Source organism: Rhinolophus sinicus, linkage group LG14 (genome assembly GCF_036562045.2).
Source record: "Rhinolophus sinicus isolate RSC01 linkage group LG14, ASM3656204v1, whole genome shotgun sequence".
Lineage (NCBI taxonomy): Eukaryota > Metazoa > Chordata > Mammalia > Chiroptera > Rhinolophidae > Rhinolophus > Rhinolophus sinicus.
This window is the reverse complement of record NC_133763.1, coordinates 17,794,457-17,813,999: the sequence shown is the minus strand read 5'-3', so window position 1 is coordinate 17,813,999 and position 19,543 is coordinate 17,794,457. Positions and strand designations below refer to the sequence as shown.

Genomic DNA, 19,543 nt, shown 5'->3' with positions numbered 1-19,543 from the left:
CTGTTTCACAGCACATTATTTTACTTGTAGGCTTCCTTGTAATTTTCTTAGCAGAACAACATTTAATGTAATTATTTTTGGTCATTCTAGAAGTTCTGCTAGTTATTTAAATGCCACATCACTATGGAGGTTGTTGGATGAGTAAAAGTATTGCTTGTACAGTGTTTGATGCTAAAATAGTTTTTTTTGAAAACTTACATGTTCTTCTTAATGGTGAAAATCATAAATCCTTATGGTAAAAATGAAAACGAAATACTTGACCGCTTTATGTAAGTGTGGTAAACAGTGGCTTGTGTATGCTTCCAGACATTTTCTATCCATCTGTAAATCGGTATGCGTGTGTGTATGTCCTAATCCCACCAATAAGATACGATTGATTAGTAATGTGTTGTACACCTTTATTTTTTTCACTTAAAGATAAACCTTGGATGTCTTAACATATTATCACATATAAATCTGCCTCATTCTATTTAAACATCTGCATAGCTGAACCATACTTAATTTAATCAGTTCCAAATTCTGTTAGGCCTGGTCTGTATAGCAGATGGCGGAAACCTATTGTGGTTAATTTAAGCAGAAGAGTATTTTATTGGAAAGATTGGGTGCCCCTCAGAATTGATTGGAAGGCAACATAATCAAGCTTGAAAATGGCAGAACCAAGGAAGGCAAGGCACAGCCAAAATTCTTACTGTCATTCACCTGCTAAAGATGCTGGATGTACGCCAGTGGCCTCTCATCGCCACTGTAGCCCCCATGGATTCTCTCCTGATGGCCCCCCATATTGGAACACTCCTTCAAGATTCCATATACTGGACAAGAGCGTCAGATTGGCTCAGCCTGGGGCACAGCCTTGCCACAAATACTAGCAAAAATATTGTAGATGAGTTCTTTCATTGAATGTGTGGTTGGATTAGACACTAGAGAGTAATTTCCAAGTTTGTTTTTTATAAGCCACAGTAATAGGGACATAATACATTGCAGTCCAACATTCAGATATGTGTGAGTGCATATATATATATCTCTAAAACAAGTTTCCAAACAGTAGTATCCTAACCATGTATAGTACATACAGTCTAATATTTGCTATTTTGTTCTGGTTCTTTTTTTTTTCCCCTTCCGCCTCTCCCCGCCCCCACTACTCTGGTTCAAGCTGTTGTTTCTCAGTCTAGTTGTGTAGGACACAGCTCCCTGGCCCATGCTGGTGTTATGAGCTTTATGCTACCCCCGGCTGAGGCAATCGATCGGCCACTCATGCTGGCCACCAGCCGCTCACGGCAGCACATAGCAGCCCTCGGCAGCTGCCCACGGCAGCCCACGCCAACCCCCGGCTGCTCACGGCAGCCCAGCTCCAGGGAGAGCCGTTGTTCACAATCTTAGCTGTAGAGGGCACAGCTCACTGGCCCATGTGGGAATTGAACCAGCGACCTCAGCGTTAGGAGCTCGGTGCTCCAACCACCTGAGCCACTGGGTCGGCCTGGTTCATTTTTTTAATGCTAGTTGTGATCCACTGAATTGATTTTATGTCCTTACTGGTTAAGGCATACTGTTTAAAAGCCACTACACAGAGAACCGCTGTGATTCCAACAAACTGTGGCATTCTAAGATTATGAAAGGTAATTAGTTATATACTTCAGTTTTCTTCTCTCTGATTTTTCTCACTAGCTATTTTACTCCATTACAACAAACTAGTGGGGGAAAGTCTCAGGAGTTGGGAGAGAAAGGAAAGGGATGCTGTTTTTATCACATTCTTCTATCTTACTTGGCATTAGCTTTACTAGTCTGTTATTTATCCCCTATAAAAATTAGCAAATCCTTCATTTTATTTTCTAATTTTTAAAAATTCAATTGCATCAAGTTTTGTATTTGTGAAAGTATGACACTAAAAAAAGACAAAGAGATCTTTCCTAAGAAAATCTAAACTTAGCTTATATTAAGAAACCCTCAATTTCACCAAATTAAATTTGATTTATTTTAATGAAGGCTGTGTTAATCATCTAGTTGTGTCAGTCGAAGTCCCACTACGAGACAGAAATTACACAGAAATTTGAACAGGGAGAGTCCAATGTAAAGAACCATTCACTATAATGTGGGATTACATTAAGGGGAAATTGGCTAAGAGGTAAAGAGAACTCTAAAGAATACAGTACCAGCAGCTAGAGGACACGGCCACTACCCCTAAGACAGGCAGAGCATGGATGGAACAAACCTGGCATCTAGACCTCTTTGGAGAGGCGTGGCTGAGGCCCACTGGGTGGTAGAGAATTTCACTGAGGGTCTGAAAATACTAAATGGAAAATTCCAGAAATAAACGACTTCTAAGTTTTAAATTGCGTGCCATTCTGAGTAGTGTGATGAAATCTCTTGCAGTCCCTGCCCATCCTGCCCAGACATAAATCATCCCTTTGTCTAGCGTATGTGCTACACACCCGGTAGTCACTTAGTAGCCATCTCAGTTACCAGGTCAGCGGTGTAGTATCTCAGTGTTTGTGTTCAGGTCACCCTTATTTTACTTAATAATGGCCCCAAAGTTCAGGAGAAGTGATGCTGGCAGTGCAGATGTGCCAAAGAGAAGCCAAAAAGTGCTTCCTTTAAGTGAAAAGGTAAAAGTTCTCTACCTAATAAGGAAAGGAAAAAATTGCATGCTGAGGTTGCTAAGATCTACAGTAAGAACAAATCTTCTATCTGTGAAATTACGGAGGAAAAAGAAAATCATGCTAGTTTTGCTCTCATGCCTCAAACTGCGAAAGTTATGGGCACAGCTCATAAGTGCTTACCGGTAGTGAAGGTGGAAGTGTCATTAAATGTGTGGGTGGAAGACATGAACAGGAAACGTGCTGAAATTCATGGCACCGTGTTGCACCAGGAAGCATTAAGCCTAGGTGAAGACTTCAGCTAGGGACCCCCTGAAATGAGTGACCACGTTCACAGAATCTTTATTACAGTGTGTTATTATAATTTTTCTATTTTATTATTAGTTATTGTTAATCTCTCACTCTGCCTAGTTGATAACATGAACTTTATCATAGGTACCCTGTTTCCCCGAAAATAAGACCTAGCGAGACAATCAGCTCTAATGCGTCTTTCGGAGCAAAAATTAATATAAGACCCGGTCTTATAAAATATAACATCACATAATATAATATAACATAATATAATACTGCTGGGTCTTATATTAATTTTTGCTCCAAAAGACGCATTAGAGCTGATCGTCTGGCTAGGTCTTATTTTCGGGGAAACACGTATGCATGTACAGGAAAAAACATAGTATATATGTACATAGGGTTCAGTATTATCCACAGTTTCAGGCATCCACAGAGTCTTGGAACATACCCCCCGGATAAGAGGGGTCTACTGTACAAAAAGGTGAATGTTACTGCTCCTAAGGGAGGAAAGTAGATGTGTAAACTCAAAATAAGCATATAGTGTGGTAAGTACTTAATAAAGTATGTATATTATACTCTGGCCTTAGCATAGGATAAAAGTGTCAGCCTGCCTTCAGACATTTGGGAACAAAAAAGCACAGGTGTATTATTTTATTCTTTACCTTCTAACTCTTGTATTCCTCACAGTAGTCTTTTTAATAAGATAGATAATATGATTACCATTATGCAAATAAGCAAACAAAGCCTAGAGACCTGAAACAACTTTTTCTACCAGTGTCATGCATTGGATGCAAATCCAATCCAGCAGATTTGTTCTCTTGTAAATTGATGGTGCACTTTGAAAAGCAGATGGCTACAATAGTAAAAGTTTGCCAGTGTACAACACAGGATGAGGTACTACTACAAAGGAATTAAAGAGTGGATTAGATATGGCCCTGCCCTAAGCGCTTTATAGTCTAGCAGCGCTGAGGGAATGTGCTAAGGGCTCTGATTGAGGTGCTAGAAAACGCTAGGAATTGCATAGGGTCTAATGTGCCTGCCCTCCTTGGAAAACTTAGGGTAAGATGGCATTTGAGCTGATAAAAATGAGTAGGGTTTAGACAAGTAGAAATGGTAAATAATCAAAATGTAAAAATAGGAAAAGACAGCAAGGTAGTTGTCATTTATTGCACACCTGCTAAGTGCCATCATTTGTACCTTCCTCAGTATAAACCATCCAGTTTAAGTGTATGTAGACCCTGTGTCAGGCAGTTACAGGAAATAAGGCTGGAAAAATAAGTTATTTACACATGTAGGACCTAAGTAGGTATTAGGTTGTGCAGGTTAAGGTAGAGTTTGAACTTTGTTCTCTAGACAGTAGGAAAGATTGAAGTTTTTAAAGGAAAGAATGCAGGACTGTAGTTATATATATATATACACACACGTATATGTATTCATATTGTAATACAGTGGCAGAGACATACTAGATGTTAAATGTAATCCTTTCCTTCTGTCTTCTTTCCTCATCCATCCTTGGCCTAGTCATATGTAGGACAAATTAGGAAGCTGATTAGGTGGTTATTCCAATGGTCCAAGTAGGTGGTGGAAAGGCCTGTCTAAGACAATGGTGGTGAAAGTGAAGCAGACAGGTGTAGGGAAGGATGTTGTAGAGAGTGAAAAAATAAAAGATGAAGGTAATTTACAGACACTTCCATCTAAGAAGAGTATGTACTTCAAAAACAGGCTCTTTTTCATTTATTTGTTTAATGTAAAGGTAATGAATACAGGTGTTAATGTTAAAACACTATGAAGGGCAGAAGATTGGATGTGACTGGGGGCAGCGGGAGTGAAAGATGACATCATACAAAGAGAAGCAGGTCCGACTATACGGAGGTTAAAACTTGGGCAGCTCCACTCCCCAAAGGAGCGGACTACAAATAGAGTGTATTATGAAAAGGGAAGGAAAAGAGTTACTTTCCACGGGAGAAACCTGCCGAACTCCCCAAGCCAGGTGATGAGGGGTAACGTCAGCAGTAATCAGTCATGTTGATAGTGTTTGCCCTTGTTACGATGTGATGAAAATTGTGCTCTCTCTGGTCTTCCTCCCAAATACCCGTAATTCCAGTCAACCAAGGGGAGGGGGTGGGGAGGGAATCAGATAAATCCCAGTTAAGGGGCCTTCTACAGTATGCCTGCCCGGTGCTCCTCAGAATTGTCACGGGCATCAAAAACAAGGAAGGACTGAGAAAGCCACGAAGAGCCTAAGGACACATGACAGCCGAGTGTAATGCGGACTCATGGGTGGGATCCTGGACAGAAAACAGACATTAGGTAAAAACATAAGGAAAAAAACCACAAAATTTTGGGAGAGGTAAAAGCAAAGAGGTTTCATAAAGAATTCAGGGTAAGGATTAAACTACTCAAGTTAAGGCTTCTCCACTCGCCATTGTGTGTCCATAGGTGCTCAGCAAATAGTGGCTAAATAAATACTGTGGTTGGAGCTCTTCCTAAGCCTGTTTTTGAAATGAATTTTCCCTTTCAGTGAGTCCTGACTTAAATTGTTGTTCTGAGCTCAGGTCTAGATTTGGTTTCCTGGAGTCCATGCCACCCCCAGGGTGAGTGAGGTCATCCCAGAAGCCCATTAGTGTCCCTGCCTCCTCCAGCCTTTACAGCAGAGGATATTGTTTTTTCCTCTGAAACCACACAATTATATTGACTATATTCAGTGCACATACAGCCAGAAAGTCTCCATATTTAAAAATCCGAAGAATACCTAACTCACTTTGTGAAAGTAGATGCGTTATGGAAGCTTCCTAGAGGTTGTGGCACTTGAGTTAAGTTTTAAAGTAGCTATTTGCTAAGTGGACAAAAAGTCACTGAGTCCTGGAGAAAGAACACTTAAAAAATGCTAAATAAATATGTGCAAAGGCCCGGTGTGTGAGAAATACTGACATAAGGCATCAGAGACTTTCTGCTGATGCTGCCTGCTTTACTCGTTTCCGTGCTTTTGATCTCATCCCAGAAGTGTTTTAGTACTTGGAGTCCTTTAGTCCGTAAAACAGAGATACAGAAATAGATGATTTGCATAAGGGAAAGAAGACTGGTTCTCCACGTCTTCCTATTTCCTTCTCATTTTATTGATTCTTTAGCAACTCTTTCAGCATGCTTGTTTCTGTACCTTCTAGTGCCAGGGGAAAGATGTCTTACATTCTTAAAGCTACATCCTTTTGAGAACTTTCTTTAATTTCTTTATTTTTATTACTAAGCTCAGTGCCTGGAATATAGTCCTCAATAAATATTTTTTTTTGAGTGTCTCGTCCTTTCCAGCCTTCACTGACAGAATTCTTAAATAAATGCTCTATATTCCATTCCCTTTTCCCTTTCCACTCATTCTTAATATTTGAGTTACTTTACTGAATACAGTAGGAATTATAGTCAGAGCCAACAAGACTGGGAGACAAGTAACATACAAGTCTAAGGAGAAAGGGATGAAAGTGACTAGTGATAAATGTTTTGGTTTCCCAGGGCTGTTGTAACAAATTATCACAAACTTGTTTTAGGGCTGAAAACAACAAAAACCCGTTCTCTCACAGTGTTGGAGGTCAGAAGTCTGATATCCAGATATTGGCAGGGCCACGCTCCCTTCGAAGGATCCACAGAAAATCCTTCTTTGCTGCTTGGAGCGTCCAGTGGCTCCAGGTGCTCCTTGGCTTGTGGCAGCAAAGCTCCAGTCTCTTTGCCTATCTTCAGATGGCCTTCTCCCCTGTGTGCATCTGTCTGTCCCCCCTTTCTCTCTCCCTCTTTTTTTAAAATTTTTATTGGGGAATATTAGGGAACAGTGTGTTTTTCCAGGACCCATCAGCTCCAAGTCAAGTCATTGTTTTCAATCTGATTGTGGAGGTCACAGCTCACTGGCCCGTGTGGGAATCGAACCAGCAACCTTGCTGTTCAGAGCTCGCGCTCTAACCCACTGAGCCATCCGGCTGTCCGGAATGCTGTTTTCTTTTTCATATTTTACACGTGTGGAAATGGACCTCAGTTTCTGTAACTAATTCTTCCTAGGTCACTGGTTATAAAATAATGCAAGTGGATTTGAACACTGGCATTAACAATTGTGTAAAGCTTGCCAAGTTTACTACTATTTTATTTAAAAAGAGCAGACTTTATTGTTTTTTCATGTTTCTCATGTTTCTTAATATGGAATGTTAGCACAAAGAAGAGTAAGATTTTCTATGTTTGCAAAATAAGTTACTAATATTTAAACCATCTCATCGTATCTCTTTATGTGATCTGTGTTAGAGGCCTGTCAGTTCTTTGGTATGACTTTACAACATGTAGATCTTCAGTGGATTACTTTTAGTCATGAGATAGGTCATTCATTCATGGAACTTTGTGACTTTTTTTTGAGAACCAAGTGTGGTAGATGACAATATGCAGCCGTGATTTCAGGATGATAGGTGGACAAAACTTTTCTTTAGTAGTTAGGAATTTGCCGTTACTTTTCTAATCTTTGCTTTTTCATATTTTAAATTGAAGTGATTCATCTTGTGATTTCTTTTTAAATTTTGTGTCGTAAATTACCCACTTAATATAGGCTAGCAGTGTTTCAAATTGTGGAGCGTCTCCTGGTCTTTCGATTCCTTCCATCTTCTGAAGGCAGACTGGACTGTGACGGAAGAAGTGGAATTGCAGGGCCAGGCCCACCAGCCACTGTTTCCGTACAGGAACCACAGTGCCAGATCCCCAGTCTGTCTATCCTGATTTTGCCACAGAAGGAGCAAATGTACTTGACATGCTGGCTGATTTCAATTTTCTTCACCATTTTCCTGAGGGAGGAGCCATAACGGATCCATATTTACTGACAATTCCAACCTTCTTACTGCGTTTAGCCATGTCGCCGCAAACTAGGTCAGAACCCAGAGAGCTGTCTGGTGAGCCATCACCAATTTTTAAAAATTACCTTGAAATTGTTTGGTCGGTTTAAGACTAGGAAAATAAACATGAGTAGAATACCTAGCACTTACACCAGTGTGTTTTATGGAGAAGGACCTATCGCCTAAAAATCACTGAGGAACTTATTAGATTCTTAGGCCCAGTCAAAGACAGACTGAATCAGAATCTCTGGGGTGGGGCTTTAGGAATCTGTATTTTTAATGAGTGTTACTTGTAATTGTTTGGCATTGATGTGATATTTAGGTACTTGGTTCTCAGCACACCACTGTGTCCTACTGAGGACCCTGAGTAAAGGAAGAAGGTACGGTGACTTCATGGTATGAATTCTAACAGCAGCATTATTAAGTGCAGTAATTGGTATTAATTAAAGAGCAGTTGAAGAGCCAAAGCAAACTTGAGAAAGAAGAACAAAGCTGAGGTAGCATGCTTCCTGATTTCAAACTATATTACAAAACTATAGTAATCAAAATAGTATGGTGTTAGCTTAAAATAGACACATAGATAAATGAACAGACTAGAGAGCCCAGAAATAAACTCATGCATATGTGGTCATGCATAATTTATGACAAAGGACCTAAGAATATACAATGGGGAAAGGACAATCTCTTCAATAAATGATGTTGGGGAAACTGGACAGTCACTTATCACATGCAGAAGAATGAAACTGGACCACTATCTTACACCAGACACGAAAACTAACTCAAAATGGATTCAAGACTTGAATGTAAGACCTGAAATCATAAAACTAGAAGAAAACATAAGGAGTGAGCTCCTTGACATTGGTCTTGGTGATGATTTTTTGGATCTGACTCCAAAAACAAAGGCAACAAAGATAAACAAGTGGTAGTACATCAAACTAAAAAGCTGCACAGCCAAGGAAATGCACAGAGGCCAGTGGTTTGTCCAGGGCTAGCCAAGTAGTGCTTTGAAGCACTACACAATGCTGACAAGTCATTCACAACCTCAGGGCCAAGGCTTGATACTCATTTGGGGGTATTTTGGTCAAGATCAGAAACTTCTAACAGGTAGAAAGTGATTGAGACTGGGAGCTGCTTCACATAGAATAGTCGTGGAGGCGCCTGGTGGTGGTGAGCAGACAGCCATGAGATTCTGTACATCGAGAGGGGAAGAGGGTGTGCAAGGCCCTGCAGGTTCCAGTGGTGGAAGATGGATTTGGAGAGGCCACTTGTATGTTCTGTCTCTGTTTAATTCTGCAATTATTAAACAAACATGCTTTTATAAAACAAACATGGTTTTTGGCTGGTTCCTCTCTTAATATGGCTTTAAATACCATCTTATGCTGCTGTCTCTCTAACTTATGTCTCTAGCCTGAACACCTTTCCTGAAGTCGGGACGCATACATCCAGTTGCCTACTCAACTTTAGCACTTGGATGTCTAATAAACTTCTTAACTCAAAATAACCAAACTGGAACTGATGGTCTTTCCTGCTCTACCTACACTTTTCCCGTTGGTTCTTCCAATTGATCAGGCAAAAATATTGGAGCTATGCTTCTCTCAAAACTCACTATCAACAAATTCTCTTGTCTCTGCATCAAAATGTGTGCAGTATTCCATCACTTCGAACCACCTCCATTGCGACTGCTCTGGTCCAAGACACCATTTCTTGCTTCATTGAGAAAGCCTCCTTAGCCATTCTCTTCCACTCTCATCTGCTTCTACGTATAAGTTGTTCCCATTGTAGCAGCCAGAGTGATTATTTTAGAATTTGAGTCAAATTATATTACTCCTCTGCTCAAAACCCTCCAGTGAGTCTCGCATTTTATCCCACAGAAACTTGAAAAGTCCTGTGCAGTCTCCTCCTAGGGGTGTGACTCTTCCCCACCTTTCAGCTTTAGCCACATTGGCCTGTTGCAGTTTCTCCAACACATCCCGTGGTAACAGCGTTTCCTCCAGCTGGTTCCTCAACCTGGAGTGCTCTTCTCTCAGGAATCCACGGCCTCTTTCCTCATCTCCTTTAGCCTTTACTGAAATTTCACGTTCTCCTCCATGAAAGACTACCTGGTTTGAATACCACACCCTTTCCCTCCCGTCCTCCCCCCCCCACCCGCATTCCAGGACCTTACTCTGTTTTTCTTCTCTGTACCGCAGCATTTAACACCCTGCTACTGACTGTCTGTCTGTCTGTCTCTCCTCTCTCTCCTCTCTCTCTCCCCCCCCCACATACTGTATTTCCCTGAAAATAAGACCTAGCCGGACAATCAGCTCTAATGCGTCTTTTGGAGCAAAAAAATTAATTAAGACCCAGTCTTATTTTACTATAAGACCCAGTCTTATATTAATTAATTTTTGCTCCAAAAGACGCATTAGAGCTGATTGTCCGGTTAGGTCTTATTTTCGGGGAAACGTGGTACATATAGACATACACCATTTTAAAAAAGATTTATTCATTGTCTCTTTCTCCTCACTCCACAAGAGCAGGGACTTTTGTCTTTATTGTTTACTGATGTATGCCAGTTGGTTAGTCTTAAAACATACATAGTAGACACTCACAGATATTTCTAGAAAAACTGACTTGGCAAGCATTGGAGATACATGTGGTTGCACTGAAAATGAATAAAACATGGTTTCTGCTGTTAGGGAGCTTAAAGTGTAAATAGCATAGTAATAAGTGATAGTTTTATTAATAGTAGTTAAATTCTTTATTGAATTTTACTGTGTGCCAGACACTGTTTTAAGCACTTAATGCATTAACTCATTCAATATTCCCAATAAACCTATCAGATAGGTATTATTACAGAGTAAGAAACTGAGGCACTGAGAGGATAAATAATTTGAGGTAATTGGCAAGACTGATTGTAACCCAAAGAGTGTGGCTTCAGAGTCAAATCTTAACCATTCTGCTGTAGTGGTCTTAGAACTAAAGGAGTTAATGAACATTGCTTAGCACAATGTCTGGCACAGGAGGGTGTATATAAGTTTTATCTGTTGTTGGGAATCATAATTTTTAATATTTCAGAGTTCTTCAGAATATAATCATAATGACATGAGAATATTCATTGGCCACTAAAAAAAAACGATTCCTCCTTCAGTTATTTTTTCTAAGTGTCTCCTTTCAGGAAAATCAACATATTTGACAATGATTCTCTGTGAAAATAAAGGATGAGTCAGTTGCAAATCCCACAAAATATATAGGATTTCCTCAGTTTTGTGAAAATGTTGGAGCACTGCTTGAATTCCGTGTAATGTCGTCGATGAATGTGGATCTGGCATTTAGGCTAATAAACTACTAAAGAAGAGGACAGATACAGAAGATGCCATTAAGGAACTATTTGAATATCAAGGATTAAGAGAGACTGGTGGGAAGATTGGTGAAAGAAATTTTTCTTTCATCAATTTGACTTTGTATTATAAAAAGGGCAAAAACTAAATAAATGATGGCCTACAAAGTATGCACATTACCAAAAGCCTCTAACTTAATATTTGTTACCTTCTTTGTTCAGGAGTGTAGTTGTAATTAAAAATTAAACGTTATTGCGTTAAATTTATTTAAATAATATTTAGCACTTTTTTAAAAGTGGGAGTCCAATAAAAGGTTTTGATTCCTATTTACGATGAAATTTTGGTCCGTATTTTAATGGTTTTATTTTAAAAACTTATTTTTTTCCTCTCAGAAAATAAGGGGAAATGAGTTGTACAAAGTCAAGTTGGTTAAATCCCTCCCAGACAGCCACCTTCCGGAAATACTGAAAAAAAAATTCAGAATTAATTATATGTGCAAATTTACTCTTCTTTTTGAATCGACGACGATGACAATTTTTGTAGTAAGATAGGAAAGAGGACCGAAGGAGGCTTTCTAACACTCGCTTTGATCCGCTATGTGCTGGAGGTGTATTCTTACACGTGGTCTCCATCTTAGTGGCGCTCACATTCCGGTGGGGATCACACCATTGTAGGAAAGCCTGTGAAACATTATGGTACAGCTGCTGATAAAGGAAGAAGCGGAATTAAGGGCGGCTGTGGTTTTCTTGTTGGTGTGATCCATTGGAAGGCAACTGCAGAGACCAGCAAATACTGAAGGAGAAGTTGAGTTTGTTCTGAGTTGTTGGTTGGGAGGATGGTCGGCAGGAGAATGAAAAGGAATGGATTAGGTTTTGGAAGTTTCAGCCCTAAAGGAATTAAAGTGGAAATGTTCCGTAGGCGGTTGGGAATAATGAGAGTGAAGTTAAGATGGCTGGGGAGAGATGGATTTGAACAATCACTGACTCATTTATAAAAGTAGGTTGAGGCGATCGGACTGGATGAGTTCTCTCAGGTGACCAAAGATGGGATGGTGGGGAAAACCTCCAATATTTAAAGCTTACATAGAAGAGGAGCAATTGCCACAGAATTAAGAAACCAAGGAGATAGTTACAGCCTGATAAAGTCAGAAATTATTTTCAAGGAGGTTGTAAGCAGGTAAACTATAGTTTGTGGCACAAATAGATGATTTTTCTGGATCAAATAAGATGAGAATTGAAAAAAGGCTAGCTAATTCAATTTGGCTATTTGGAAAAGCATTGCTGATTGTGCGACAGACAGCCCATGTCTTCTGAAACAGGTTTATCCAGAATTGAAGTGGAAGTCCACAAATACTGAATAAGATAAGCTATCTGTAAATATAACCAACACTAACAAGTGATCTGTAGTATAATTAGGGAGACTTGGGAAACACCACAGTGGCAATTGGGTTGAAAGATACTTTGCATTGAAAGATACTTTGATTACCTGAAGAAAGAATATGGAGTCTTGAAAATGAAGAACCAAAGAGCAAGCATTTTCTGTATTTAACGATCACTTGGTGAGAATACGTGGTATTGGTATTATTAGAGCAATATGTACGAGTATTCTGTTGAGATAGGAGAGGGTTTTCAAGCTCTTGTATCACATAAATGACTGTTAGATGAATCTTGAAGTCCCTCAGTAATATTAATAAAATCTGTGATTTCTAATTATATTTTTTTCTGTACCATATGGGAATTTTTTGGATGTTAAAAATGAAGAAAAGAAACAGAGATCTTAAATGTATATTACAAAGTGAAAGAAGCCAGTCTGAAAAGACTATACTATATGATTCCAGCTATATAACATTCTGGAAAAGGCAAAACTATGGAGACAGTAAAAAGATTAGTGGTTGCCAGGATTTAGGGGTGAGGACGGGCCTCACAGGCAGAGCATAGGGATTTTTAGGGCAGTGAAACCCTTCTGTATACTGTACTGGTGGATACATCATACATTTGTCAAAATTGGAAGAACGTACATCAAGAATGAACCCTAATGTAAACTATGGACTTTGAGTGATGATGTGACAATGTAGGTTCACAGATTGTAACAAAACAAGTTTTACAACTTGGGTGCAGGGTGTTGATGGTGGAGGAGGCTGTGCTCATGTGGGGCAGGGAAAATATGGGGGCTCCTGGACTTGGCAATTTTGCTATGAACTTAAACTGCTCTTAAAAATAAAGTATTTTGAAAAAAGAACTGAAGATTCATATCCCAACTGTTCACCTATTTTGTACTTTCATACTTAAAAAAAATTTTTTTTTCCTTTCTATCCTAGACCTGAAAGGCTATTCAGTGGAGTTGAAATCTGATAAAATGAGTTTGACTTTGTACATTTTGTAATATAAAAGAGACATCATGGATAAAAGGCAGGGAAGAAAACGAAGGTCAAATACCAATTTATTTTCAGTTAACTAGAATCTTAAAACATTCAAAAACACTTCAAATAAATACAATATTTCCTAAAACGCAACCATATGTATATACAGAACATTTCTTTGATTTGTTACTGGGCATTTTTAATAAACTTTATAACATTTGACACTAGGTCTAGTCATTCAGCAAAATTACTAAGTGCCTTATCTCTACCATAAGATAGCAAGTGACAAGGTATTCATTATCCTTCTCTCATGAGTTTATAATCTAGAAGATATTGAGCAGCTTAGTTTGTGTCACTTCCTCAGAAAGCCCTTCTCTAGCCTTTCAGTCTAAATTAAGTCTCTTTTATTGTTTGTCCTCGTAGCACTTTATTCTCTTCTTTCAAATGGTGATTTTTCAAATTACAGTTCATATAGATAATTTGGGCATTCATTCTGTTCAATTTCTCTACCTGTACTAGACTCTAAGGAAGGAAGCATATTGGTTTTCCACACAATGGTATCTCCACGTGCCTAGTACGAGTGCTAATTATGCAGTTAGCATTCAATAAAGACTCTTTGAGTAAGTGTATGAATGAGTGTGAATGAAGGACGACTGCCTTTAGTGTTTTGTAGCGTGCAAGACGTTACCAGTTAAGCAGACGGGTCTATCTAGTCTGAGGTTAAGGGCTTGAAAACTAATAGGAAGGTGGTGTTCAATATGCATTTCTTTTTAGAGGGCAAGTAGAATGAATATATGAAATTTGCGTTTAATTTAGGAATGTGGAAGTTGTTCATGACCTTAATGAGGTGAAATTTGGTGGTAAAGGCGTGCAATTCAGATTAGAGTTGATCCTGCAATGAATTAGCCCGAAGGAAGATACAGCAAGCAGCTTTTCCCAGAAAAATAGATCCCAAACGCTGCTAGCTTATTTATTTGTAGAACAAAGTAAGGTAAAATAAACTACAAAGAAATGAAATTATGTTTTTAAATATTTTCACTAGCACACAAAAAAGAATGAGTACTGTGGTGGTGGTTCCTGGGAAGACCTTAGTGTCTTGTAGGAATTACTGCCACTTTTATCTTTCAGACTGAATGAGTAAGAGGATGAAAAGAGTGTTTTGGATTGATTAACACCCTCCACCTAAATTATCAGTCCTCTAATTCCCCAAGAAGTTAGAGCCCTGAAAAATCATGGTAGATTGTTCAAGGAGCACCGGAAACCCTGGCAGGCTGTTTTCCATGTGCTTTAGTTAAGTGTTCCTTAATTTCTGTGTTTTGTCTCAATTTTTTTTTTTTTTTTAACTTTCAGGTGTTGGTAAATCATGCTTACTGCTACAGTTTACAGACAAGAGGTTTCAGCCAGTGCATGACCTTACTATTGGTAAGTTTTATAAAAGAGACAAGAAGCATTCAAAAGTTTTGGGTACTGGAAACGGAATATGCTTAGAGGGTCCATTCTATTAGTGACAAGTCAAAATATCAGTGAAACTAGATTTGTTGCTGTGCGGAGTTTAGTCTCCAGCACTTTTTAAAAATATAAGTATAGTAAAAATAATGTTACCCAACTTTGTAAAAATGGTTGCACTGCAGCAAGACATTAATACATAAGATTCTGATTGTATTGAATGATGAAACAATGATTAAGAGACAGTATAGCATGGGGGTAAGACCAGAGACTCTGGACCACCTTGCCAGAGTTCGAATCAAGGCAAGCCTCTTTACCACTGCATGCCTCAGTTTCTTTACCTGAAAAATGGGAATAATAGTAGTACTGGTCCCACAGAGTTATTGTGAGCAGTAAATGAGTTAATAAATGCGAAGCATCGGAATAGTGCCTGGCATCGTGGTATGTGCTCTAGGCTCACCTATAATTACTAAACAAGAAAAACTACCATCGGGCATTTTTCAGTTTCCTCAATTGTTTAAATATTAGTTACCATTATTCTTACTATTATTATTGTAGTAGTAGAAAAAATGCCATCAAACATTCTTTAGTTTCCTCAATTTTAAAGACTAAATGAGACAGTTACTGATAAGGAATGGTCAACAAATATTAGCTATTATTTTTAACTAATATTATTTAAATATTAGATATCATTATTATTGTTGTTGTTGTAGAAAAACTACCATCAAGCATTCTTTAGTTTCTTCAATTTTGTAGAGTAAATGAGACAGTCACTGGTAAGGATTACCTGTTATTAATGATATTATTAATGTGCAAAAGTATAAAATTACAATGAATGAAAAACTAAAATCTTGAAGTAAGCATACTATTTCAAGGTCCTTATTTGTTTAAAAAAAACAAAAAAACAAAACAAATTCTATTTAGGCCCTGAAAACTAAAGAATCTAGCTTGATTATTCTCTGGCTATAGCCCATTTACAACTGGAAATTAGTCAACTATGAAGAAATAAAGTCATTGGTAATCTAGTTAGACTTCACACTTCATAACTTGATGTGTCTTTTCACCCAGTGACTACTTATTTTCTATAGATATCATTAATTCACTATTACTAGCAAGTTGATTCTCATGTCTTGTGTATTTTTAAAATACGAAATTGAAGATAGAGTTTATGAATCAAATTATAGATCAATTAATAGCTCAACCAAGCCACATGTACTTTGTGGCTATATTGAAATCTTTCCTTAGTAAGAACATCAAGAAGAATATTCAAATTCTATTTTAATTTTGATAGTTTTAAGTATACTCAATAATGATGGGTAAAACAGGTACTACTATTTCTGGCCCTCATGACGTACTTTAACTCTGGTGGGCTCGTGTTTATGGAGGATGTGCTTGCTCTTCGGCAGAGAGGTCTGCGCCTTGGGAGCCATCTCTCAGTCATGACTCAGTCCTTAGACTACTGGCCAAACAGTTGTTTTCAGTGTAGGTTACTAAAAAAAGGTGTCTTCCTTTTCATTGAAGTTTTCGTTTAAATTTGTAAATTGTTAGGCATACCTGATGGAAAGGACGGGCCTGAGCCTGCTGTCAGAAATTGGCACAGGGTATCCGTACTTTAGGGAAGAGTTAAGGAGTAGACCAAAGGGAGTTGTTTGGAAAACTAACTACCAGCTGGCTCCCCTCTGGATTTGCTGATGGAAGGTACTGGGAGATATATTAAAAAAGCACAGAGAATCCAAGGGTCTTCTGTTTCTCTGTAGGTCCTGCATGCCTGGAGCCCCAGCCCCTGCCCACCAGGCCCACTGGTGGTCCCGCTCCTGAGCTCTGGAAACCCTGGTTTCCAAACTCTCTTTGTTCCCCCAGGCTGGGGATGGTAGCAGCTTCCTGCTGTTGGCTCATCTCTGCATTGCTTTCCCATCTCTGTTTTGGGCTTCTCAGTTCTTCCTTATTGTAACCAATTCCCTACGTTAAATTCCCTCTGTTCTAAATACTGAAATATGGTTTCTATTTTTCTGGTTGGAGTCTGACAGCTATACTCAATGACACCATCACAACAATGTATTTTTCAGACATAAAAATAATTCAGCAGGTCATTAGCACAATTTTTTAAAGGAACATTGGAGTGTTTGCTAAAATAGACATATAACAGTACCTTGACTCTGCTGCATACTTGCCTTTGCCTGATGAGTAGAGAAATGTGAAAAGTTATGGTTGGGTCATGACTAAGTATTAAATGATAGAAAAGAGGAAATAAAAGGCGAGGAAAGACTGAAATATTCCCTACCCTTTGGCTATTTTCTCAGTGAGGTTTGTTATGATACGAATCAAAGACACAGTTTATCAATAGTTTCCTGGATACAATTACAGGGAAGGTCTACACGGCAGCCTTGCTGCTCAAAGGCTACTTGAGGGCTCTTGCACTGGAGCAGCAGCGGCAAGAGCACAGGGGAGCTTGTTAACCTACTGGATCGGATTCTGCATTTGACCAGGATCTCCAAGTGGTTCTTACGAACATTAAAGTTTGAGAAGCATTGGAGCAGTGGTTTTTCAGTGTTGATTACGCAGCTAGAAATACGTTTTATATTGTTGACCTCCACACACGTGAGCACAGTTGTCTCCTGTGATCTTGCTTCCACTCTGCCTCAGCGATTTCTTCCCACTGTCGTACCCACGACCTTGTCATTGCATGTCTGCAGCCGCTCCAGAATTTCAGTTTCGGGGATCTGATTGTTTGCTCTCTCTCCCATCCTTCCAATTCGCACCCTCTTCTAGTTCCTGACAGTAACAAGTTATTTACCCCATCAGACTATAATTTGTTGATCCCAGCATCTTTTCACTCTCACCCCTCTGGCATTCGTACTTCCCTCCTCACCGAGTTGTAATTCTAACCACCGTAATTGTCATCACAGCCACTCCTGCATGGACCCTCCACCCACTCGTGCCGTCTCTGGCTTCGCCGTATGCTGTGGCTGACCCATAGGTTAAATTCAGTTACCTGCTCCGTGCTTGCATGGAGAAAAACACAGAGCCAGGCTAACTAGTGTCATTACTGTAATTTCTTGGTCACTAACTTCTAACTGCCAGACAATAACACTTTATTCCCAGTCCATTCATCCTCGTTCCTGTGTAACTACATTATGCCTTCTTGCTCTTTATGCATGCAGCACCCTTCTGTCTTCACTCTCAGGTGATGACCTTGGTTTCTGTTTCACCCAGAAAGTAAAGGCAAGTAGAAGAGCATTTTCACTGGTTTCCACCACCACATACACTCACTGCCTGCGTTGTGTCCATGAACTCAGCCTTCCCCTCGCTGCTGTGGATGAACTCTGCGTTGCTCACCACGACCTACTGAAGAACACTGTTCAGCAGTTCTTTCTTCTTCTACCTGTCATTAGTTTTTCCCTTTTTGCTCGTTATTTTTCATGACTGTTTTCTAGCTTTCAATACTTTCCTTTTTAGCAAAAGTCCTCAGAAAGAATTGTCCATGTTTTCTACGTCTGATTTTTCTCCACTCATTCTCGAACCCACTCCAATTAGTGTTTTCTCCTCCCGTATACACATTTTCAGCTGTTTACTCAACATCTCCTCTCTCGGATATCTAATAGGCATCTCAAACTTAACATGTGCAAATAGCTCCTGATGTTTTTCCTCCCAGATCTTCGTAAGGGTACATGTACCCCCATACCCATCCTCTTACCTGGATTTCTTTTTCTCCTTAACTTTTTATACAAGTAAATACAAGCGAATGTTGTCTCCCTCTAATATAAAGTCCGTGACAGCAGAGTTACCTGTTTTCTTCATGGCTGTATCTCCAGCACCTGCTACATATGAAGACTATAAATGTTTGCTAAATTAACACACGGTACTATCTGTCTGGGGGGAAGGCTTCATAAAGCAGCCTTTAACATTACAGTGCTTAATGCATGCATTCCTTTCATGCTATTCAGTTGTGTTTACAAATAATTCCAGTGACAGCCCACTAATTCCCACTGTGTTTGTTTCACTACCTGCTCATGGACAACCTGACAAATACTGGTCTAGAGGCTGAGCCCTTTGTTTGTTGATTCCACCTCCCTGCCCATCTCTCCCACTTCCTTAAACCAGTCAACCTGTAAAAAGTGACGGCTAGGAGTGGAAGTATACTTTTGGGGAAAAGGTGGTAGAATTGAAGCATCATTTCTATCAAGCTCCCCACAGACCGTCAGTTATTATATACCTCATTTGTTTGGCGTTCAATTTTCTGATAACATGTTATCTAGAATAATACTGCCAAGAACTAGGAAGATAGCTTAAAACACCTCTTGTGAGCATCTAATTTAGATTTCACCAACCTGTATTTTAAAATGTAAATGTATTTTCCTGACAGGGTGTGATTATTATGAAAACATGAAAGTCCAGAGAAAGTTAAATTTCCTGTATAACTTGCCTTTGGCCTTCCCGCAACCACTGTGAAGAGTTCGGTCGTGTGTATCGCCTTCTGGAGGGTTTGGACATAGTCATGCACACACACAAAGCTGTTGTCACGTCCACGTCTTCCACCAATGTACTAAAGGATTTGTTTATCCTCAGCTGCAGCTCATTAGTGTTTTTAACATTTGTGAATTGGAGAGGAAAAAATGGTTAATTTACTTTTCAGTTCCTTCTTTTGTAGAGAGGCTGAGCATTTTTTATGTTTAAGAAGCACTT

The 19,543-nt window shown here is 39.2% G+C and overlaps 1 protein-coding gene and 1 pseudogene across 1 annotated transcript in view; one reads left to right on the top strand and one right to left on the bottom strand.

The window, feature by feature from the left end:
* The window catches only part of RAB2A (RAB2A, member RAS oncogene family), an 86,243-nt gene that overhangs the window by 14,090 nt on the left and 52,610 nt on the right, over positions 1 to 19,543 (top strand). Inside the window, exon 2 of the mRNA XM_019716201.2 lies at positions 14,765 to 14,836. Within this exon, the coding sequence (XP_019571760.1) occupies positions 14,765 to 14,836 (72 nt within the window). The remainder of the gene's footprint in view (positions 1 to 14,764; positions 14,837 to 19,543) is intronic.
* LOC109437173 (large ribosomal subunit protein eL43) lies at positions 7,457 to 7,754 on the bottom strand (annotated as a pseudogene).